The 25,071-nt window shown below is 44.0% G+C and overlaps 1 protein-coding gene across 2 annotated transcripts in view; it reads right to left on the bottom strand.

Moving 5' to 3' along the window:
* MAP2K3 (mitogen-activated protein kinase kinase 3) overlaps positions 1-25,071 on the bottom strand; it is a 73,658-nt gene that overhangs the window by 12,202 nt on the left and 36,385 nt on the right. For both annotated transcript variants that reach the window (XM_036741159.1, XM_036741160.1), the window contains exons 2-7: positions 14,950-15,019; positions 13,001-13,049; positions 6,778-6,891; positions 6,182-6,301; positions 5,337-5,453; positions 4,663-4,714 (exon numbers count right to left, since the gene is read on the bottom strand). In XM_036741159.1, the coding sequence (XP_036597054.1) occupies positions 4,663-4,714; positions 5,337-5,453; positions 6,182-6,301; positions 6,778-6,891; positions 13,001-13,049; positions 14,950-15,019 (522 nt within the window). The remainder of the gene's footprint in view (positions 1-4,662; positions 4,715-5,336; positions 5,454-6,181; positions 6,302-6,777; positions 6,892-13,000; positions 13,050-14,949; positions 15,020-25,071) is intronic.

Here is a 25,071-nt window from a genome sequence, read left to right as displayed (position 1 = left end):
GAAAACTTTTCTTCAATTTGCAGAGTTCATCAGTTCTTTCTCTGGAGGTGGATAGCATTTTCCATCCTGGGTTCTTTGAAATTGTCTTGGATCATTGTATTAATCAGAGAAGCCAAGTGTTTCATAGTTAATCATCATTACAATGTTGCCGTTACATAATAACAACGTATAACAATGTATACAACGAGCTCCTGGTTCTGCTCATTCATTTCACATCAGTTCATGTAGGTCTTCCCATGTCTTTCTGAAACCGTTCCCCTCATCCACTTCTTATAGCACAGTAGTATTCCATCACAATCATATGCCACAATTTGTTCTGCTGGAAGGGCTACCTGATGGTCATCCCCTCAATTTCCAATTCTTTGCCACCACAAAAAGAGTTGCTATAAATATTTTTGTACATATAGATTCTTTTCCTTTTTCTTTAACTTCTTTGGGATGCAGACCTAGTAGTGGCATTGCTGGGTCAAAGATGATGCACAGTTTTATAGTCCTTTAGGCAGTTTCATATTGTTCTCCAGAATGGTTGGACCAATTCACAACTCCACCAATAGTTCGTTAGTGTACCTATTTTCCTTCTTCCTTTCCAGTATCTGTCATTTCTGATAGGGATAATGTGGTACCTCAGAGCTGTTTTAATTTGAATTTCTCTAATCAAGAGATTTAGAGAATTTTTTAATAACTATGGACAGTTGTGATTTCTTCTTCTAAAAACTGCCTATTCGTATCCCTTGACAATTTATCAACTGGAGAATGGTTCTTATTTTTCTAAATTTGACTCAGTTCCCAGTATATTTAAGAAAAGAAGTCTTTATCAGAGAAATTTGCTGTAAAAATTTTTGATATTACTTCACTATCTATGGTAACTTTTAACAACATGTAGTTTCCCTGATTATCCCTTTTAACTAGGTCTATTTTTGCTTTTGCTTTGTCTGAGATGACGATTTTTACCTCTGCATTTTTTTACTTCAACAGAAGCATAATAGATTATGCTCTATCTCCTTATTTTAACCGTATCTTTCTGCTTCAAGTTTGTCTCTGTAAACATATTGTTGGACTCTGGTTTCTAATCCTATTTTCTTCTGTTTATTCTTCTCTCTTTTTATCCCATACCTCCTCAAAAGTCTGTTTTGCTTCCAATCATTGCCTCCCTTAATCTGGCCTCCCTTTTATCATTTCCCTCTCCCCTTCTCTTATCCCCTTCTCCTACTATTGCCCTGTTGGGTAAGACAGACTTTATACACAACTCTGTGTGTGTATACAGACATAGAGAAATACATATATAATACATACATATGTGTGTATATACATACACAAACACATACATGTGCGCATACACACATATATGTATATACACACATCTACATACACATACACACATATTTTTCCCCTCTTTGAACCAATACTGTGAGCTTGAGGTTCAGGTATTGCCCACCTCACCCCCATTTTCCCCTCCATTGTAAAAGATCTTCCTTTTACACCTCTTTTATGTGAGATAATTTTCCCCATTCTACCTCCTTCCCCCCTTCTCTAAGTGCATCTTTCTTTCTCACCCCTCCATTCTTTTGGGACATCATCCCAACATAATAGATTCACACCCAAGTCCTCTAAATAGACTAGTTCTGTTGTTATTATTGTTGTTCAGTCATTTCAGCTCTGTCCAACTCTGCGACCCCATCTGGAGTTTTCTTGGCAGAGATACTGGAGTGGTTTGCCATTTCCTTTTCCAAAACGGTTGTAACTGGCCCGATAATGATAAAGTTCTAAGGAATTACATGTTATCACCTTCTCATATAGAATGTAAACAGTTTAAATTTATTGAGTCTCATGATTTCTTTCATGTTTGCTTTTTTTATTCTCTAGAATCTTGTGTTGGAATGTCAGCTTTGGTCTTTTCATCAAGAATGCTTGAAAGTCTTCAATTTCATTAAATATCCACTTTCCCCCTGAAAGATTATATTTAGTTTTGCTGGATAGATTATTCTTAGTTGCAATCCTAGCTCCTTTGCCTTCAGGAATATCATATTTCAAGTCCTCTGTTCCTTTAATGTAGAAGCCACCAAATCTTGTATGATCCTCACTATGGCTCTATGATATTTAAACTGTTTCTTTCTTGCTGCCTGAAGTATTTTCTCCTTGACCTGGGAACTCTGGAAGTTGGCTAGAATATTCCTGGGAATTTTGACTCTGGGATCTCTTTCAGCAGGTGATTAGTGGATTCTTTCAATTTCTATTTTGCCCTCTGGATCTATGATACTGGGGTGGTTTTCCTTGATAACTTCTTGAAGTATGATGTCCAGGCTCTTTTTTTGATAATGGTTTTCAGATGGTCTAATAATTCTTAAGTTACCTCTCCTCAATCTATTTTCCAGGTCCTTTGTTTTTCTGATGAGATATTTCACATATTCTTCTATTTTTTCATCCTTTTGGCTTTGTTTTATTGTTTCTTGATGTCTCATGGAGTCACTAGCTTCCATCTGCTCAATTCTAATTTTTGTGCCTCTTATCATTTTGCCCAATTATGTTTTTAAAGAATTATTTTCAAAATGGAAAAAAAAATTATGGATCTGGTGGATGCAGAGAGCATGAAAATCATGGAAGTATGGGAAGATCTATATAAACTGATACAGAGTAAATCGATGAAAAATCAAGGAACAAATCTGCACAATGACTCCAACAGTGTAAATGAAAAAAACAATGCACCAAAAAGTCAAAAGTGAAAATAACAAAATTACAAAGTGAAAGCAGAATATGAATGAGGAGATAGGAGAGGACAGCCCTAACCCACTCCATTGAGGAGGGAGGTCCAAAGCTGTTGTACAATGCATGTTCTCATACTTTGTCAATCTAGCAATTAGTTAATTGTTTTCCCCTTAAAGTAATACTATTTGTCATATGGGATGATTCTTGGGGAGAGGGAGGGGAAGGCATACACAGGATGCCACAGCACTTAGGACAGTTCCTGGCATATAGTAAGCATTTAATAAATATTTACGGGTTGATTTATTGATTGATTGCTACTGTGGTAATGTAAGAAACAGAAGGTAGCAAATAAAACATTTAAAGTACTAAAAAAATAATAAAATGCATCAATAGATAATGTTAAAAAAAAGTGTTATTTTCTTCAGTATTTTTGTACCTCTTTTACCAAGCTATTAATTCTCTTTTCATAATTATCTCGCATTATTCTCATTTCTTTTCTAAAGTTTTCCTCTACTACTTATAACTCATGAATTCTTGTTGGGTTTGTATTCAATTAGCATTTTTCTTTGAGGCTTTGGTTGTAGGTGTTTTCACAATGTCTTCTGAGTTTGTGTCTTAGTCTTTCCTGCCACCATAGTAGCTTTTTATGGTCAAGTTCTTTTTCTATTGTTTGCTCATTTTTCCAGCTTATTTCTTGACTTTGAAATTTATGTTAAAGTTGGGTTCTGCTCATCTGGAAATGAGAAGGCACTATCCCAAGCTTCAGGCTTTTTTGGTGCTGCTGTTTTCAGCGCTAGTTCTGAGGGTCTGGAAGTTTTGTGCTTCCAAGGTGGTGTGTGATCTGGGGAGAGGTTTGGTCACTGTTCTCCTGGCACATGCTCTGATCAGTACCCAGGAAGGCTCCTGCTCCCCTCTGCAGCCACGAGCTCTAGTGCTTCTCTTGGTCCTAGAACTGAGACCAAGTCCCCCGTTCCCCTGCAGCTACAAGTGCTAGTGTTCCTTTCTGCCTTGGAACTGCAACTAAGGCCCCTGGCCCTCTTTTGACTGACTGATCACAAGCTCTCTTCTCCATCCTGGAACTGTGTATGAGCAAGAGCTGCCAATCAGTGCCAGCAAAGGGTCCCTGTAATCTCCTTCTGACAAGTTGTCCAACACCCCCTGCCTCTTACTGTCTCTGGGCTGAGAGCTCCTGAAACTACTGTCACAGTCACCTCCAGGGCCCACCACTGGTGCTATGTGCACTCCAGGCCAACCCTCCATCCAACTGTTACGGACCTCTTACGTTGTCTTAGACTGGAAGAATGTCTCACCCTTACCCTTTGCTGGCTCTGCCTCTCCAAAAAAATTCTGAGGCATTATTTTAAAGTTGTTTGGAGGGGAACGTTGGGAGAATTTGGCTGGCTTGCTGCCTCTAATCCACCATCTCTGCTCTACCCTCTAAATACGTTTCTAAAACTCTTTAAGATTTACAAAGCACTCTTCCCAAAACAACTCCATACAGGGAGTCGTGCAAGTATTACTCTCCATATTTTATGGGTGAGGAAACAGTCTCAGAGGAGTTCCATGACTTAACAGGTTAGCCAGTGTCAGAGGTAGGATTTGCATCCATCTCTCCTGATCCCTAAGTCCAACATTCATTACACGCACACACCACCCTTCCTCCACTGGTAACAAAAGAATGGTGCCACATCCAAGTGGGCTTTCCCCTTTGTGGGGGATTGGTACTCCTAGGTCCTGGCCAAGATAATACAGGGAAACAAATGGAGCTCCCTGCCTAGAAGGACCTCCACTGCCTAAATCCCCCTCACTCCTTAGACTCTGAAGATTCAAGGAACTGGCACAAGGAAGAGAAACACCTACCTCTCCAAGCCATCCACAGTTAGTTCATTCAATACTGCAGAATGATGAATGAATGAATGAATTAATGAATGAATGAATCGGCACCAGGGCAGCACTTACCTCTGTGAATCACAGACAGTTTACTATGTAAGTGCTCCAGGGCTCGAACAATCTTTGGAATGCCATGGGGAAACAAAAGAGGAAGGGAAAGGAAGGTGTGAGTTATTCAAGCATAAAAAGGCTTACCAGGTCACTTAAAGGGGAGGAGGGGCAACGCATTTCATATTTAAAGGGGAAAGAAAAGTGTCTCTGCTCGGCATCTACACATGGCAGCTCAGCAGTCAAGTTCAAACAATGAGGCATAGGACAATTTTGAGCCTAAAATAATGGGAACTTAAGAGTTAAGTGAGCTGGAAAATTACAATGAAGGAGGTCAGAAGCTCGTTGGTTTCAAAGACTTTTCAAAGTTGTAAAGCACCCCAACTGCAAATCCCCAAGGGTCCAAGATGCCAGGACTACCGTGTCACTCATCAGCAAACCAAGAAGACTCACCCAAGAGCCAGAACCCATGGGAACCAAAGGGTGCCTGAGAAACTGACCAGTCCATGTGCTTAGCGGGCTGTGTCAAGCAGACCAGGTCTCCCAGGAACATTCTTTCCAGGCTGGGATCCTCACACCCCCTCACACCAAGGCTACTTCTTTTGTTAAGATGGCAAGCACCATTCCCTCGCCCATCCCCCACCCTCTCGGCACCCCAAATCGAAAAGGTTAAAGAGGGCGACTCGGCCACTTACAGACACCGCTATTTCGCCTAGAATATCCTCTGGTATAGTCATCTCCTTCTCCAGAACCTTCTTGTAAAATTTGTCCAAGGACGTGTCCATCAGTTCCATACAGATCCATACATCACCCTGGTGGCAGCAGAGAACAAGAGAATCAACAAGAAAACCCTTAACCTTCCCTCCCTGCCTCCGGTGCTCCCCAAACTCCCTACTTGATGCTAGGGTAGCTATGCTAAGCCAAAGCCCTGGCAGAAGTGACAATCACTCCCAAGAGAAGAGAAAAGAGAGAGAGAAAGAGCTGGACTAGGAGTCATGAGGACCTGGGTTCAAATCCCACCTCAGACACTTAGTAGCTGTGATCCTGGGCCTCTCTGTACCCTCATTTCCTCATCTGTAAAGTGAGGGGGTTGAACTCAATGACCTCTAAGATGATTTCCAATTCTAAATCTATTAACCTATGATCCAAGAGCTAGTTACTATGGGATTTTATACAGACTGATCAAGCTATCCACTGGATCTGATCACAAGGGAAGAGAAGGCTCCAATCTGTCACACACGCACATATTACATTATGTGTGTATGTATGTATGTATGTATACTTTATTTATATTTATTTCACACACATACATCCTATTTGTACACAGTTGTTTGCATGCTGTATGCTCTTATCAGATTGTGAGTTCCTTGAAGGCAGGGACTGTTTTTGCCTTTCCCTAGCACTTAATAAATGCCTGCTGACTTGACTTGAGTTTTTGTTCCTCTGAAATTCCATTTGCCCCATCCATCCATCCATCCATTCATACTCAGCACAAGGGAAAGCCATGGTTCAGTCACATATGTCTGGGTCCCCTTGTTACCTCTCTGAAAAGGGCCCCATAGAAGGTGACAGTATAGAAGCAGTCGACAGTCCTCATGGAGATATCCAGATCCATGAGAAGCCTCTTCTGTTCCTGAGTGTTCACAGTAGCTCGGATCCTCTGAGGAGGGAAGTGACAACTTGAAATAACCCCTAGGTGAATCCTATTCTTGGAGCCCAATGCAGACCCTCTAAATGAGGTAGGGTATGGGAGAAAGCCTGGCTACAGGCACTGTTAGATAGCTGTGATTATAGGTGGGAAGGAAGGCAAGAACCAGGTAGTCTCTCTCTGAAAGCCATCAATAAGAGAGAGTCTCACCTGGTCTAAGAATGTTTACAGCTATCTCACCCAAAGGCCAATCAATGAACAAAGGACTTCTTAAAGTCCTTTTCAGATCCGAGAGTCCTTTCAAGAGCAGGATCCCATTTTCCTACTATTTTCCAAGTTGAAGAGCCTTCTCTTTCAGAACATTACACCCCTCTGGGCAAGGTTCATCTTAGAGCAGTAACGATTGGTGCCAGGTTAGGCAATAGGTTTTAATGCGCACACACCACCACCCACAACCATTCGTCTCACTCAAGGGATCCATTTATTACCTTGACAGCCATGATGGTTCCACTCTGGGCATGTCGGACTTTCTCCACTACGCCATAGGCACCCCGACCCAGCTCTGAAATGGATACTAAATCATCAGCTGCCACTTCAAAGTTCTTGAGGGACAGAAGAGAGAAAGAGTCGATGAGGCCCAAGACCTGAACAATACCCACACCCTAGGAATACATGTGGGCATGCTCAGCTCCCTCTCCCCTCAAACACACACATCGAGAGCTGCCATCAGACATGGATATAACACAGGAGAACTTTAGCAGCTTAATCTTCTGTGGACACAGCCAAAGCCCTCACATGACCTCAAGGAGCCAGCTGGACCATATCTCCTTCACAAGTGCTAAGACATTATCCTTGGGTCAATGGAAAAGTCCTCAAACCTCCTAGGAAACCAATGAGCTGGAAATCTAGTTGGTCTCATTAACTCCACCCTGCCCATGTCATGTGTGATTACACAACCTTCTTCACACAAAGATTCAGGAATTTTTAGTGACAATGAGTCAGACAATGAGTCTATAATAAGGAAACATCATCACCAATTACTCCAAACTATTGATGTGTTAACCACCAACCATCCTGATTTAACACATGCCAAGGATGGGGTGTGTGTGTGTGTGTGTGTGTGTGTGTGTGCGCGCGCGCGCGCGCGCGTGCGCACGCATGCGCTTTTTTGTCCCCAGCACTTAGCAGAGTATCTAACACAAAGCAGGTGGAGTTTTGGGGGGGTTTCTTTCTTAATTTATTTAGTATTTAATTTTTCCCAGTTACATGAAAGTAGGTGTTTAATAAATGCTTATTGAATAATAAAAAAACCTGATGTATTACAAGCAGGGAGAGCCTGGTTTGAAGAAAGACCACAAAGGAGAAGAAAGCCAAGGAGGATTGTCAGAACCTGGTACAAAGCTGCCAACGATTCTCACAATGTAAATGGAACTGTCAGGGATAGGTGAGGCCAGTGAGGGTGAGGAGCCAGAGCAGGCTCTGATGGGGGAAGAGGAGTCATCCTCAATTCTCTAGACAAGCAATTCTTAAACTGTCACAGTTTAAGAAGCTCTGAAGGCGCCGAGAGTGGAAAAAAGTTTAAGAAGCCCTGCTCTAAACTTCATCGTCCCACTCATTCCAATGCCTCCAGGGAAACTCAGGGGGAAGCCTGGGCGTTAGCAGCCACCAGCTAGGACCTCGGCTTGACGTCTGTCATGGTGAGGGAGTGAGTAGGTGAAACTAAGCAACAATCTATCTCGCCCCTGATATTTCTTCCTCCCCACTTAAAGCATATAGCACCAAATTCAAAGTCTCAGCGAAGAGTTTAGTCTGCAAAGGATCAGGAAGCTAGCGTGTCAAGGGAACTAATAACGGTACAAAACCGTCACCAAATCAAAAAGGTTTCTTCCTTTTGCTCTTAGGAACAGCCACTTTCCCCTAAAAAATCATTAAATGCCAGGCCATTTGGATGGGTTCTTATAATCAGATGGGCACTACTTGTCCAAAGGACCTCAGGGTACCAGGAGATCGTACCATCCGAAACACCTAGATATCTCCTTTGGCACAAAACAAGTGCCATCTCATAAAACTTCCTTCTCACATCCTGGAGGCAGCAAAATGCTCAGGGACTGGAAGGACCCCTCTGGGCCCTCTCATACACTTTATCTATTAGGATCCCTAGGAAACTGGGCTCCATGGCAGGTCCCATTAGAAGGGCATCTCCCACATGACTCGAGAATGCTCACACAAACCCATACACACATACTGTTTAAAGTGTTGGGTGTAGGGCCAGCTAGAGCACCGGCCCTAGAGTCAGAAGGACCTGAGTTCAAATCCTGCTTACTAGCAGTGTGACCCTGGGCAAGTCACTTAGCTTTGACTGCTGCAGAAAAATAAAGTGTTGGGTGTGCAACTTGGAGTTTTTCAAAAAGGCTACTATTCTGTTCCAGTCAAACCCATCCTAAATCTGGTTTTATTTACATCTCTTGGAAAGAAAAAAAAAAGTCATTTATTTTCACAATAGGATGATACATAGGGACAGGGGATAGACATGATTTCATGGGCACAGGAAGCTCCAGGAGAGACACTTCCTCTACTAATGCAGGCTGGCACCTTTTCTGAAGGCCATAGTCTTAGTCTCCCTAGGGCTGAGAGTTTAAACACCTTAGCCAGGGTCACACAACCAGTATGTGTCACAGGCCAGCTCCCTATCCACTGTGCCATGTTGTCTTTCACACACATTTATAGTTTCAAAGATTTAGAGCCAGAAGAGACCTCAGAGGTGATTCAGTTTAACTCCCTTTTTTTTTTTACAAATGAGAATTCGAACCCAGATCCTTTGACGCTAAACCCAGTACCTCTTTTCCAATGCACAACTCTGGCCTCTTCCTCTCTACCAGACCAGACCAGGTAGAAAGAGTTAAAGCCTTCTGAAAAGAAAGAGGCCTGTAGCTTAAAGACCCTCTGCTACTGAGGAAGAAAAATTCAGAACTGAGTCTAAGTATAACAAGTACATAACCCATCCCCCTACTAAGATTTCTCTCTAAAGCTGATTTCCTAACTGACTATCAGAGCCATGATTACAAATTATTTTACTCCTGGCAGGCAACATTTAACCTGGCGTACAAGGAACGGCTAGGTGGCCAATTTTACTGGAACAGAGAGTGTCTCCCATTTTCTCTCTTTTCTGCCTCTCTCCCTTTGTCTCTGTCCATCTCTTTCTCTCTTTTACATAAATAATTGTTTGCATCTTGTCTCCCCCATTAGAATGCAAGCTTCTTGAGGGGAGGGCCCATGTTTTTGCCTTTCTTCCTATGCTCAGCACTTAGCACAGTGCCCCAAACGCTCTAAGCACTCAATAACTGCTTGTTGATGTTAATGAAAGGGAGTAACATGAAGTAACGATAGAAGAGGGTATCAAGGCAGCAAAGTGGACAGAGCACTAGGCCTGGAGTCAGGAAGACTCGTCTTCCTGATTCCAGATCTGGCTCCGGACACTTCCTAGCTGTGTGACATTGGGCGAGTCACTTCACCCTGTTTGCCTCAGTTTCCTCATCTGTAAAATGAGCTGGAGAAGCAAAGAGCAAACCACTCCAGTACCTCTGCCAAAAGAAAATCCCAAGTTGGGTCACGAAGATTCAGAAACGACTGAAAATGACTGCACGACAACAGCAAACAGTGGAAAAGTAGGTGGGAACCAGACTGTGCAGGGCTTTGACCATCATGCTAAGAAGTTCGTGTTCTAATCCTAGACGCGATAAAGAATCATCCAAGATTTCTGAGGAGCGGTGTCACGGCCAGCTCCGCTTTAGGAATGTCAGTTTGGCAGGCATTGGGCTGCAGCTATTTGGTACAAACACCCAATATGCTAATTACAAACAATTTTTTCTTTCTTTTCATTGGAGAAAACTGGAATAGAAAAGAAAGGGAACTGGCCTAAGTGAGTAGCACAGAAGAGCCAGATGAACTCAGGAGATTACACGTACTTTTGGCCAAAGCAACCAGGGCAGGCTTCTGCCCCGCAAGCAACAGCTGCAAAAGTCTGCACAGGCACATACATGAACTAACAAAGATCCAGGCACAGGCACTTTGCTTTGCACAGAGGAAATGGGCTCTTCCAGCAGGTTTTCTTTAGTGAAAACAATTTACTGAATCTATTTCTGCAAAGTGGTTGCAGGAGGGTGCTCGCGCTCTCTCTCTCCCTCTCTCTCTCTCTCTCTCTCTCTCTCTCAGCTGGTACACAGCAGGGCCAGCCCACCCAGCAACATCCGGAGGTGGGGGGGGGGCCCGGGCAGCGTGGTGGCTCACATTCTCAGGAAGAAGCCCGGATCCCACTGGTTCAAGGTGTTCTACCATCATCACTAGAGGAAGCAACCTGAGGAAAAGGGAGCTCTGGTTTCCCCTAGAATGTATGGCTTTGAAGGGTGAGTGTTCAACACAGTAAAGACAAACCCATTAAAAGACTTAAGTACTCTGATTAGCACAACCACCAGCCACAATTCTAGGAAACCACTGAAGAAACATGTTCCAGGACTCTTGACAGAGAAGGGATAGACTTGGGGTTCAAAATGAGACACATTTTTTGAACATGACTAATTTAGGAATTTGTTCTGCTAGAAATTTGACTATGCATACTTGTAACAAAGGTTCTGTTTTTCTTTCTTTTTTCTTTTCTAATGGGAGATAGGAAGGAGACAAAATAGACTTTTGTTAATTGGAAAACTTAAATTTTTTAAAAGGGTGGTTTGGATTTTTGTTTTCCCAGTTCTGACTAATGTTTTATTTTGGGACTATCCAGTAGCCCAGGCTTGCCAAAACCTTAACAGTAAGTCAGCAGTTCCCTCCCCAAACAGAGACATGGGCACTATCCTCCTACAGAACGGATACACTAACTCAGTTCTACCATGGAGCGCCCAGATCTCAAAGCTGCATGCATACACACACCTTCACCTCCATCTCAGTCTTTATTATCACCAACACTCTCTCATGAGACTTCTGAAGAGAGCAGCAAAAAAAGACAGATCTGGATTTCCAGGATGCCAGACCAGTGAAAAGAGTTGCTGGTACCTTTTCCCCCAATTCTGACCCTAGCCCTCCCAAAAGAATCATACAGAAAGTATGAGCCATTGATAGCAACAGTAACAGCTAGCATTTATATAGTCCTTTAAGGTTTACAAAGCACTTTACATATTTTATGTGAGCCCCAAGACACTGTGAAATAGGTATATATAGGTTATTATCATCTCTATTTTACAGATGAAAAAACTGAGTTCTGAGAGAGGTTGAGTGGTTTGTCCACAAGTGAGATTCTAATCCAAGTCTCACCTGACTCCCGAGTTCAGCGTTTTGGTTTTTTCCCCTCAGGACATCATGCCACCTCTCTAAGAAGTGACTCCACAGGTCACTGGCGAATGCCCAAATGCCATTTAAGACTTAAGGTCATGGAGACAGAAGGTAAATACCTCAAAAACCTATTCCTCTATTCTCCAATTGAGCTATTTAGAGGTGTATCCATTCCAGAAGGTCTATGTTTGTAACTGATGACGGGGGGGGGGTCACCTAAGCAAGGAAAGCCATGTTCTCTCCCCCATCCCCCAAGACAGCAGAAGGCGGGAGTGTCCAAATTCTATCCAATCTAGCACCTGCCCATGGGAAGGTAAGCAGTCAGATATAACTCTGATCCCAGGCATAAGAAGGTCTATATATAGTCTCCCAGCACATAGACTCACGCAGCCCCTAGAGGATGCTGAACAGGGAGAACAAAAACCAGAAGCTATTTCTAGCCAGTACATCAGGCCTCCTGGAGCTAGTCAGAAAGAAGCCGCCCAGAGACCCAGCCAAGTACTCATCGACCAACCCTCCCTGCCCTGACTTCTCCTCTAGACGGGTAACAAGGCAGACCCTTGAGGTCCTGGGGTTTGGATTCAATTTTTTCAGGGGGGGAAGGGGGAAGAATGGGAGAGTTACAATGATGGACTTATGTCTTGCAAAGCTAAGAGGGCGGTCCTTTCAGCCCTTAGCCACAAGCTGGGTGGAGAGAACTGGAGAAGGTCCCTGACCTTTCGTTACACAGTACTCCGCAGAGCAGAAGCCCCAGACACTGCTTGGAAAAGCTTCCCCAGAAAACCTCAAACACCCTTTAGTATTTGCTTACAGGGTCTCTATACACATCCTAGACGAAGTCCACCAGTCACAGCCCTGGATAAATTGCTCATTCACTTTGAGACGGGGCCCTCGCCCTACAACATGAATCACACCCAGGCAGAGAACACAAAAGCTCCTTCTCTTCTGCCCACCACACCAGGGGTCAGGCAACCAAGGCCCCAACACAACTGAGAGGGAGAGGGGAAGGATGCTGATGTTATACCCTCCCCTGACAAAGAACCAATTCCTACAGAGGATGAAGGTGGCAGGTTCCTTTCCAACAGATGGACTGAGGGAAACTAGATGGGGCTGCCTTTGGCCTGATGGGAGATCTGTGGGTGCACACACAAGAATTTCTCTTTGGGAAAGGAATTTTTCAAACACTCCAGTTCTCGAGTCCCGGGGGAGGGCAAAGGAAAAAGTCATGCCAGAAATTTTAAAATGTCCATGGAGATCATGTTTGGAGGAGTATATTTTGTTTTGTTTCTTTAAAGCTGTTCCAAAGGTTAAGTCCCAAGAAGACAAACATGACAAAAACAGACATCTTTACAGGTTAAGAGAGAGGAAATGTCAACTGGCATCATATACCTTGTCACCGATTGTAATGAAGGTCCTAGAGTCCAGGTTCCTGGGAGGCCTGGAAAGAAAAAAGAAAATCCCATAAGTCTTTTCACTGGGGCTCCAAATGCTCAGCTGTGTCTGAACATCATGATCAGAAGGGAACATGTCAATATAACAGAATGAGCACTGGATGAAGATCTGGGTTCCCATCCCAGCTCTAACTCTCAATAGCTCTGTGGCCCTAAGTAACTCACTTAACATTTCTGACCTCAGTCTCCTCTTCTGGAAAATGGAGATACCTACTTCACAAGATCACTGTAAGCCTAAATGAAATGATGTCTGTGAAAACACTTTATAATTGCAGAACATCAGCTAGTAGTTACAATCACCCGAAGAGCCTCCCTGTTCACTCAGAAAGCAGACACCAATATTTTACTCACAAGGGAACGATCTCAGTCTGTATCACAAATTCTACCCCACAGGAAGGTGTCAAGTGGACAGACCTCACTGACTCAAAGAATTCAATGTCCTCCTCCCCTTCCTCCCTACACTGGCTTTTTTCAGGGTAGATAAAATACAAACTCATCTATCTACCTTTTTACATTCTGGTTCCAAGCTATCTTTCCAGAATGTTCACATATTACTCCTCCTCTCACACATACTGGCCAATTTGCTGTTCTCCATAAAGAGCATTCCATCTGCCTCCATTAGGCCTTTCTGTCTCCCATGCCTGGAATGCTTTCTCCTAGAATCCCTAGATTTCCTTCAAAAACAGCTCAAGGTGCCAATTTCTCTAAGAGCATTTAATGCTCTCCTAACTACATACCTCCCTCTCCTTCCCACAAATTACTTTTGTAATAATGTCTAGATTTTGTATACTGTTATCTATATATGGTGTTCCCTTCCCCTCCTCCAAGTAGAACATAAGCTCTTTGGGGGCAGAGATTGCTGACCTTTGTCTTTGCATCTCCAGCATCTGGTATGGTGCCACTGAACACCTGTTGAATTAACTGAGCGCCAAGGTGAAAGACTGAACTGGAATTGGGTACTTTACAAGGCGTAAAGTGTATGGCAAAGCCTGACCAAATGGCCCTGTTTTCAAACACCCACTCCCCCATGGCAACAGAGTATGCCCATCACAGAGTGCTAGTGGGAGGAGGTCAAACTTGCTTCCAAGACTGAATTAAAGGATCTACTTCTCATTTCACAAAACCACATTTAAATTTTCTCAGGAAGAGGGGTTCCACTACCTATCAGGTCTCATATTCCCAAAAAAAGCAAAGTGGCCATTTATCACTGAGCTTAGTCAGTCCTGCTCCCCATAACCCTCCAAAAAAAAGTCCCTGACCAATTTACTACACTGGATGAGACAAGCCTCAGGATCTCAAGTTACCCCATAAAAAAGCACACTTAGGGTTAACCGTGGTGGCTAAAAACATTCTGGCGGAGCAAAAGAGGTCAGGTTGAAAAAGTTTCAGAGAAGTGCCTCTCAGACGATCACAAAGCCTCATTCCAAAAGACAGAGTCAGGCTCATCTTCAGGCCTCTTCCATTTTTGTTCCTGTCCATGTAAAGGGCTATTTTAAAAAATGGCTCTTTGGACCCCAGGTAGCACCCTACTTACTATTTTCTTTGTTTTATTTAGTATTTTATTTTTCCCCAATGACGCGTAAAAACAATTTTTAACATTTGTTTTTAAAACATTGACCTACTTACTATTTTCTGATGGGATTTATCAAGGACTAGCTTTTTTACACCATAGATTATTTGTAGCCATCTCACATGCCCCAACCAGATTGGAAGCTTCCTGAGGGAGAGCCAACCTCGCTTGGCATCTCCAAGTCCCTCCAAGTACAAGACCACACAAGCAGTGGGGCCCGACATGTATTGAACTGTAAGAATCCTCCCCACTCAAGCTGCCACTTATGAAAGCCCAAGACTGAGTAAGTATGTGGGAAAAGACAGCAACAAACTTACGTTGGGTTGGAGACAGGTGGCTTGTTGGAGACACATGAGATCTTTAAATCCTTCCTGTTCTTGACTTTTCCTAGAAAACAGAAAAAATGGTATTCCTTAAAGTACATCAAGATCAGCGGCTCTTAAGTTAGGGTCTGCATTTCAATGTAATTGTTTTCTTTTCTAATCCTACATATTTTATTATCCTGAGAAAGGATTCATAGGCTTCCCCAGAGTACAAACAGTATTCAGGACACACACACAAAAAGATTAAGAAGCCCTGAATATGTAACAATAATAGCTGGCATTTATATAGCACTTTATATATCTTATTTCACTTGAGCCTCATAACCCTACCTAGCAGGTACAAAGGACTTTTATCCTCATTTTACTGATGAGGCTTAGAATTATGAACTGACTCGCTCCATGGTCATACAGTGAACAGATGTCAGAGGAAGAATTTGAATTCAGGTCTTCCTGACTCTAAGTCTAGCATTCTCTACACCAGGGGGTATGCGGCCCCTCAGTGCAATTTATGTTCCCACCTACAAGCATAGAAATTTACATAAATGCTTTAGTAAAAGAAGCTGAGCTACCACAGAGCTCTCACTAAAATGGCAAATCAAAATATATTGTCTATTGTTTCAACAAAACCTAAGGTTGGACAGCCCTGCTCTACACTACATGCCTGTCAATACTAGACAAACTTTTTAAGTCTCTGCTGGCTGGTAGTACCCCAAACTCTGCACTTTCATTAATTACATCCCACAGGACTTCAAGTCTTCTTCCCCTCCCCCTAGCCAAAATCTCTCTTCCTCTTCCTCTCCTTCCCTTCCCTACCCCTGCTCCCAGCAGGACCCATCTGCTATTAACAATTGGGAAACTGAAGTATGAAGGTGAAATGACTCTCAAGGTCAATCTCAGAAGCTGGGGTGACCTCCTGAGTCTCTGTCCCCTGCTCACCAGCCCGTGCCTCAAGCATGAAGTAACTGCAGACCCACAGCCCCTGTCAATCAGCTTCTCCACCTGGTCTGGCATTCTGGCAGCCAGCAGCTGTCAACCTCCATCCACCTAGCCTGCCGCAGAGACCCAGGACATGACCAGACAGGCATAAGAAGAGAGGATCTGGCAGCCTGACTGATAAGGGGGAACTACAACATTGCAGTCTTGTGAGATGATGCCATCTCTTTCAAAAGGCAGGAGACTAAGGAGATTCCATTTCCTTTTCAGTTACCAAAGGTCAGCAGTAGGCTTCTATGAAGAGCTTGGAGCCGCCCCCAAGTGACATTCACCAGTAATATAGGGCTGCTTTAAAGTTAGAGGATCACAGGTATAGTGCTGGAAGAGTCCTCAGAGCTACTACAGCTAATTTGGAAACTGAGGCCAAGGGAGGTAAAATTATTTACCCAAAGTCATCACAAAAGTTTGTATTTACTGAGATTTAAACCCAGGTCCTCTGATTGGAGAGCCAGCTCTTTCTATTATACCATGCCCACTACCTCCATCCATGATTCCTTTAACCCAGCCTTCGTTCCCTATTTCAGGGGACCCTCAGCCCAGCATTTCTAAGCATCAACCACACACACCCCCTCCCAGTCCCTTCCTGAGATCGAAATCTTTAGACCATCTTTGATCAAAAACAACTCCACCTAACATCAAGAATGGAGTTATCTCTTCTAAGGCAAGCACTGGCTTGCACTGTATTAACCCATATTCTTGCCATCCTGCCATCCCCCACCTCTCTAACAACCTGGTCACCAACATGAAGACTATTCTCTCCCAAGCTAGAACTCTCCTCTGGAAATGAATTATGGGAAGAGAAGGCCTCTTCTGAATTCCTGCAACTTGCTACCCAGCAAAAGCTTCAAGTTCAAAAGCTTTTGAGAGAGAAAACTGATAAAAACCCAGGTTTGCTAGACAAGCAATAATGGAACTGAAAATTAAAACACTAAACTGAGAGACAAGAATCTACCATTTCTGTTCCCAGCTGAGTTAATGACTTGGTAGCAGACAAATATCTCTATCCTTGAGGGTCCCCGTTTACCCAAAGATGACCTTGTTGAGGTGAGATGGGGAAGAGTAAAGAGAGAATGAATGAGTCAAAGAATGAATGACTCAGGGTTTGTGATTCAGGCCCTCATCAGAAAGGTACTAAAAAGTACACTTTTTTCAGGAAAAAAGTAGAAGGGGCCAGAGTTTCATTAGCCAGCCACCATCCAGACAGACCACATCCTCCTAAGACAGATCTAGATACAATCACTTCTATCCAGCACTGCTGGGAAAAAGAAAAAGGCCGTTGTTGCAGTAAAAGAAAGGCCATGACCTTTGAGTATGGAGACCTAGGTCTTAAACATAGCTTATTATATCATAGAAAAAAAGGCTGCCCTCCCAGGCTCCACTGGGGACAGCCATAAGTGGAGCCATTTGGGGGCCACCAAACAAAGCTTTCTGCTCTCTTCTCTAATGAAGTCCTACATAAAGCCACCACGAATTATCCTTCTGGGCTCTGCAGTCTCTACTAGGAATGTGAATGCCACAAAGCTAAGCAGGATATAAGGGGTAATAAAGAGGGAAAAGGAGGGAGACAAAGCCAGGGTGGAAAAGACAACACTCTAAGAAAAGACAGCTCCTATAATCAAGTTATTCGACTGACTGCGAGCAACATTTCATTTTGACTCAACAAGAAGCACCTACTGTGTGCCTGACACCAAGCTACGTGCCAGCCTTACAAAGACAAAAATGAAAACAGTCTCTGCACCAAAGAAGCTTACAAATGAGTCACTTTGCCTGGCTTCTGTGGCTACAAGAAACCTACAGGTTATAGAGACAAAAAAATGGCTCAGTTTAAATCCCTCAGGGTCTAGAACCCCAAGTTACCAAGATTTTCATTTGCCTAGGGAAATAGAGGATTATCTTCAAACCCATTTCTTCCATGAAACTTTGAGATGAAGCAACTTGCCCCAAGGCTACAGGGATAGTCAGGGCCAATGGCAGGATTTGAGCCCAGTGGACTGTCACTGTACCAATGTGTGGATCAGTATCATCTCCCCAACTACTATCAATTTATTGAGAGTCAAGGTTCTATGGTATAATTTGTTCTCTCAAGGTGCTGCAGGCAATTAAATTAATTCCTAAGAGCTCTGTAGGCAGAGATCTCATTCAAGGACACTGCTCCTGCAGACATACCTCTAATCATCAAACATTCGCTTGATGAATGCGCTAGGGTAGGATCTCAGGACCCATGGCTGACAGATCCAAGCAGGGAATTCTGCCAGGGGCTTGGAGCAGCCTGTCGCCTTCTGATAGGTCTGGTACCTATCTCTCTCAGTCTGAGACACTAGAGGTCGCCATGGCCTTGAAATTGTCAATGGGCCCCAGCGTTCCCCAGGCTGTTGGGGACAGGAGAGCCACGGCTCAGTCAGAACAACCCACCGTCTACACTGTCCATCCTCCTCAGCTCCTTTAGGCAAAGTTCACACCAAAAAAAGGTCTAGCCAGAGCATCAGTATTGGAACCATGACTGTCAAAAGTAAACTCTCATAGGGTATTGACAATTACAGACAATTCAGTTCAACAAATATTTATTAAGCACCTACTACATTCAAATGAGCATTGACCCAGGGAACACTGGAAAGCCCAACGGCTTTGGAGCCAATGGTTTCCTAGCACTTCTAGGTCCAAACATAAAATCCTTTGGGGCTTTTGTAGTTGTTCGATCGTATTTCAGTCATGTCTGACTCTTCATTTTGGGGTTTTCTTGGCATTTGGTTTGCCATTTCCTTCTCTAGCTCACTTTACAGATAAAGGACTAAAGCAAATAGGGTGAAGTGACTTCCCCAGAGTCACACAGCTAATAAGTGTCTGAGGCCAGATTTGAACTCAGGAAGAGTCTTCCCGACTCCAGGCCAAGCACTCTATCCACTGAGCCACCTGGCTGCCCTTTCAAAGCCCTTCATAACTTGCCCCTTCCTACCTTTCTAGTCTTCTTACACTTTAATCCTTCCTACACTTACACTTCTTACACTTTAATCCCCTACTATTTGATCTCCTGGTCCTCCAATTTGACACCCCATCTCCCTCCTGATGCCAGACATTTTCACTGGCCATCCCCCATGCCTTGAATCCTCTGCCTCATCATCTCTACCTCTTGGCTTCCCTCAAGTCCCAGACAAAATCCCACTTTCTGGGAGAGGCCTCCTTAATCTTACTGCCTTCCCTCTAAGACCACCCCCAACTTATCCCCTACATATCTTGTTAGTACATAGTTGCTTATATGTTATTTCCTCCATTAGATTGTGAGCCCCATAAGAGTATGAGTTGATTTTTGCCTTTCTATGGATCCTCAAAGATTAGCAAAGGGCCTAGCACACAGTAGGTGCTATATAAATGCTTGCTGACTGACTGGGTTCAAATGTCAACTCTGTTACTTACTACCTATCTGATTTCATCCAAGTTACTTAACCTCTGGCCAAGAAGGGTACCTTATCTAGCAAATATGGGGGTTGGACCAGATGGCCTCTCAGACCCCCTCCAGCTCTACATCTATGACCCCTTGACAATGGAGAGGTACATGGCATGTGTGCTTGTTTTGTAACATATTACAAACAAGGAACTAAAAACTGGCATAAGATTGTCAAAAAAAGTCCAAATGAGAAAGATCAGTTGGTTACATGGGAGGGAGGGTTAACTACTAAACAGCCTGGAGTGATCCTCAGCTGTCCCTCTCCAGGTCAAGAGAAATCAAGGCAGGCCCCCAGCGCATTGAGAAAACCCAACCTCTTGTGGGGGACCTAAGGAAGGAAATGGACAAGAGTCAGGTGGGATGGGCAGCCATGTATGGGTTGTGAGGTCAACAGAAGAGCCCCATGAATGAGATCATAGAGCATAATAATATTAGCCAAAAACATAAATAGCGCTTATTAATATGTGCTAAGTACATTTATCATCTCATTTGGTTCTCCTGGGAGGTAGGTGCTATTATTATCCACATTTTACAAACATGGAAACTGAGGCAAACAGAGGTTAAATAGCTTGCCCAGAAACACACAATTAGTAAGGGGCTGAGGTCACATTTGAACTCAGGTCTTCCTGATTCCAGGCTCAGTGTTTCATGTACTGTGCCCCTTAGCTACCCTTACACCACCTAGCTGCCCACAGCTCCACTTGAATACCTAAGTATGTGCAAGACACTGACCTAGGAATGAAAAGCATAAAACATGACCTGAGAGAAGCAGTAAGGTATAGCAGAGAACAAGCCTCAGAGAGTGAGAAGCCCAACTCTCCCACTCTCTAGCTCTGGGATTGTGGGCAAGTCACTTAACTTCTTAGGCTCAATCTATAAAAATGGGAATAATATGGCTCATGCTACTTATTTTATCCTGCAGAGCGGCCTCAAAGGAAGTATTTAACACAATTTATAGTGCCTTAAGAACAAGAGATTACACACAGGGAAAGCAAGAGAGTAAGAAATTAGGACGAGAGAAGACACAAGGAAGGTTGAAGGAGTCAAGACAAACAGACTTACTGATATCACGTATTATTTAAATATGCTATATTACACAGTATAGTTATATGCTTCTTGTAGGCATATTGTGATACTGCTAAGAAGATCTCAGGCTCAGAAAAGGGGAGGCAAGGTCAAACGCACAGCGAGTCCTTCCTGAGAGCCCAGGATGCTGAAAGGATCAGGTCAGAAGGCAGGTCACATGTGGGAGGTGACACTCTCCACTAAAAACTTTAAGGATCCACTAGAGACCAATTACATTCCACAGTAATGACACTCTTAACAGTGAATCAATTCACCACTATGTGAGACTGGGCTCTACTGTTTTTTGTTCAGTCACTTCAGTCGTGGCTGACTCTTGTTGAGTGGTTTTCTTGGCAAAGATGCTGGAGTGCTTTGCCATCTCCTTTTCCAGCTCATTTTACAGATGAGGAAACTGAGGCAAGCAGGGTTAAGTGACTTGCCCACTATCTCCACAGGTTCAGTGATCATCTCTATGCAGATGACCTACAGATCTATCTATCCAGCCCTGGTCTCTCTTCTGAGCTCCAGTTATACATCAGTCAGTCAGCTAGCATTTATTAAGCACCTACTATGTGCCAGGCACCATGTTAAGTGCTGGCGAAGGGAAGGAGGAAAAAAAAGAAAAACCACACTTCCTGCTCTCAAGGAACTCACAAGATCTATATGGAACAAGATACATACAGGATAAATTGAGGGAAGGCATCTTAGGATGAAGAGTACCAGGGAATGCTTCTTGGAAAATGTGGGATCTTAGCTGAGATTTGAAGGAAGCCAGGGAAGCCAGGAGGCAGAGATGAAGAAAGAGCATTCTAGACATGGGGGAACAGCCAGAGAACACATCTGGAGTCGACACACAGTGTCATGTCTGAAGAACAGCCAGGAAGCCAGGGTCACTGGATCACACGGTAAAAGGAAAAGTAAGGTCTAAGAAGACTGGGAAGGCAGGAAGGGGCTTTAGAAACCAGAGGATTTCCCATGTGATCTTGGAGGTGATAAGGAGCCAACTACCAGATATTTCCAACTGGATGTCCCATAGGTATATCTCATTATCTTTTCCCCCAAAGTCACTTCTCTTCCAAATCTCTCTTATTTTTGTCAAAGGCATCATCCTTTCAGTTACTTATTTTGCAGCCTTGCAGTCATCTTCAAAGTTTCCCTTTCAGCATGGTAAAGTGAGTGCCTTTAGAGGTTCAGGGGTCAAATCCTGCCCCAGAAGCTTATGACCTAGTTAACCAGAGGCAAGTCCCATGTAGGCCTTCTTCTTCATCTCTAAAATGAAGAGGATGGACTAGAAAGCCTTTGAGATCCTTTCCAGCTTGAGATCTCTGATCCTAGGATTCTTATCTCCCATATCCAACCAATTGTGATGTTTTGTTCTCTCTCTCTCCACAGCTCCTCTCGAATCTATCCCATTCTCTTTACTCATACCACAACTACCCAGCACAGGCCCTCGTTGCACCTGGCTGGAACTCTCGCTTTTTTCCCCCTTGGAGGCAAACAGGGTGAAGTGACTTGCCCAGGGTCACACAGCTAGTAAGTGTCTAAGGCCAGATTTGAACTGAGGTCCTCCTGACTCCAGGTCCACTGGACCACCTAGCTGCCCCCTGGAACCCTTGCAATAGCCTAGAGCTTCCTTGGTCTGCATATCGTCTTTCCCTTTTCCAAAGCATTCTCCGCTCTGTTATCAATGAAAGCACAGCTCTGACTACTACAGAACATACAATGCAAGTGATAACATAACACAAACATGCAATGCTATACAACAAATATACAGTAGTGACACTGGTAGAACAAACTATATGACAAGCTTAAGAAATACAAAGTGATGGGGGGGCACAATCACAGAAGGCTTTTTGGAGGAGGTGGCATGTAAGCTGGACCCTGAACCGTAGCTAGAAGTGGTTACAGTTCAGAAGTCTCTACACCTAGACTTCTCCCCCTCTTTTGACTAAGCACACTCCTCTTTTAAAAGGGCAGGGGAAATGGCGCAGCTAGGTGACACAGTGACTAGAACACCAGCCCTGGAGTCAGGAAGACCTGAGTTCAAATCCAGCTTTAGACACTTACTAGCTGAGTGACCCTAGACAAGTCACTTAACTCCAAGTGCCTCAAAAAAAAAAGTGGGGGGTGAGGGGTAAGCAAAGCAAGCCCAGGCAGCCCTACAAGTATATGGAAATGGCATGAGAAAAGGCAAGGGGCCAGGAAAGTATTCACACAATCAAAAGATCACAGATCTAGATTGGAAAGGCATCTACAAGGATACCTAGTGAATCCTGGGAACATTTTACAGCTGAGGGTAAATATGGTTCAGAGTGGTTACATATATGGCCAAGCTACAGTAATACTAAGCATCAATAGCAGGGTTTGAACCCAGGATCTCTGTCTCCAAATCTGATACCCTCTCCCTGGCACCATGCTGGAGACTGACTTAAATTGAATACCTCACAATAGGACAGAATTCCTCCTTTCCACCTGTAACTTAAAGGGGAGAAGAGGCTAAGAGCAGAGCAGGAAGAGAAGTATCTTGGGCTGAGAAAAGAGGGTTAGTCTCCTCTGCACTACCTGCCGAAATAACCCGTGGTCCTGAAGTGGCCAATTCGGACCAAGCACAAGAAATTGAGAGTGCCTTTCTGTAAGTCAGAACAACTCTGGTTGAGTACAGTATCCCAAGGCCTTCTGGGATCGCTGAATTAGACCTTGTGCTCTGATCTCAGAAGCAATGATGAGTCAAAGACCCCTGCTGAGCACCCAGACTCCAAAGTGCTGTAGCCCCTTTCCTCTCCTTAACATTATCCTCTATTCTCTGCCTTTTCCTCCTCAACCAAGGATCACAAAGAAAGAACCTATTTACCAGTGCTGTTTTTTACTCAGCTGCAAGAGGGAGAGGTCTAAATCTAGAGGAAGTCTGACTATGCCAACACATCTGCAGACATAAGGCATGGGTCCCAATTTGGAAGGGGTGGGGGAGTGGTAGTGACGATCTGGGTCTGTTCCCCACTTCCTGCCAGGCCCAGAAAGGATATGCATCCTTCCTTCTGCAGGAAGCCAAGAAGTTCTCCCAATAAAGCATAACTGATCCCTCTGTAATAGTGAGCTGGGGAAGCCACAGGGAGAAAAGTAGCAAGGGGTCTGGACCCAGAGGTCCAAGCTCCTACTTGGTCACTGCTTTGTGCCCCTCAGTGGCTTCAGTATCTCTGGGCCTCACTTTCCACCCTCTATAAAATGGACAGGTAATAATTCCTGCCATACCCACACAAGGATAGCACATTCTGAAGCACAAAGGCGCTGATATTTGAACACAACTGTGAAGGTACTCACTAAAGATTATCCTTGGTTCCATTTTACAGATGGGTAAACGAGCTCTGAATGGTCAAGTAACATGTCCTTCAACCATTTCATAGCTAATAAGTATCAGGATCCTGCAGCGGAATATAAAGCTCCCTGACGCCAGGGATTGCTTAGTTTTTGTCTCTGGGTCCCTAACACCCATCCCAGGACCTTACACAGAACAGGCGTTTAAAGTAAAGGTCTGCTGAGCTAAACTGCATTAACTCCAGGTCCAGAGGTCTCCCCATTACACTGCAATACCCCAAATTTCTCTGTCACTCTGAGTATAACTGGCTAGCTAGCTCCCATTTCAAGAATAGGCCACAAAATCAGGCCTCTCAGGCTACCAGCCCCAGCCCTTCAGTGCCTGAGAAGCCATCTGAGTGGGAAGTAGCCAAGGGCCCAGCTGTTCCAGGGCCACTCTTGCCAACAGGCCAAGATTCCCCTGCTAGGAGCCACTAACCTTCAGGTCCCCACTAACCAGGAAGTTATAAATAGGACCAGAAGAATGCTGCTCAGCTGATCCAGGGTGGAGATCAATTCAGCTTTCAATGACCCAAGAGAAGAAATTCCCAGACTAATTTGTTTGGCTTTTTAAAGTTCTTTCAAGATCTAAGCAGCCTGGCAAGAAGTAGCTGTAAAAGGCTATGTAGGATGCCTGACACAGCAGAGCCAGAGGGCACTCTCCTTGGCCAGCTCTCCTCTTCACTCCATTCACCTATTAAGTAAGCATTTATTGAACACCGATGTGCCTCACACTAGGTACAAAGACAAAAAACAAGTCTCTGCCATCAAGGAACTTATATTCTTCAGAGGGGGCAGAGTGCAGAAACAATATCTACACAGATAAAGAAACAGAAAATCTTTACAAAATAAATAAAAGGTAATCTTGACAGGAGAGAACTAGCAAGTGAAGACACCAGGAAGAATTTCTTGTGGGGGTGGCACTGGAGCTAAGCCTTGATGGTCGACTAGCTAGGCATTTCATGAGGGAACTTGCAGTTAGGAAGCCTTGGATTCAAATCCAGCCCCAGCCTCCTCACCTGAAAAGAGGTCTGGCCCTGGGCAAGTCACATAACCTCTCTTTTAACTTCTGGTAAAATGAAGGAGGGAATGATCTTTCAGCTCCAAGCTGACGCTTCAATGATAGTAAGAAGCAGGTGAGGAGGGAATGCATCCTAGCCTTTACAAAAGCACAGGGATGGAATGTGGCATCCCAAGGACAGCCAGTTTGGCTAGAACATAGAGTATGTGAGAAAAAGTAAAATGCACTAGGCCCAGAAGAGGTA

This window comes from Trichosurus vulpecula, chromosome 1, assembly GCF_011100635.1.
Source record: "Trichosurus vulpecula isolate mTriVul1 chromosome 1, mTriVul1.pri, whole genome shotgun sequence".
In the NCBI taxonomy this organism is placed as follows: domain Eukaryota; kingdom Metazoa; phylum Chordata; class Mammalia; order Diprotodontia; family Phalangeridae; genus Trichosurus; species Trichosurus vulpecula.
This window is presented reverse-complemented; position numbering and strand designations above follow the sequence as displayed.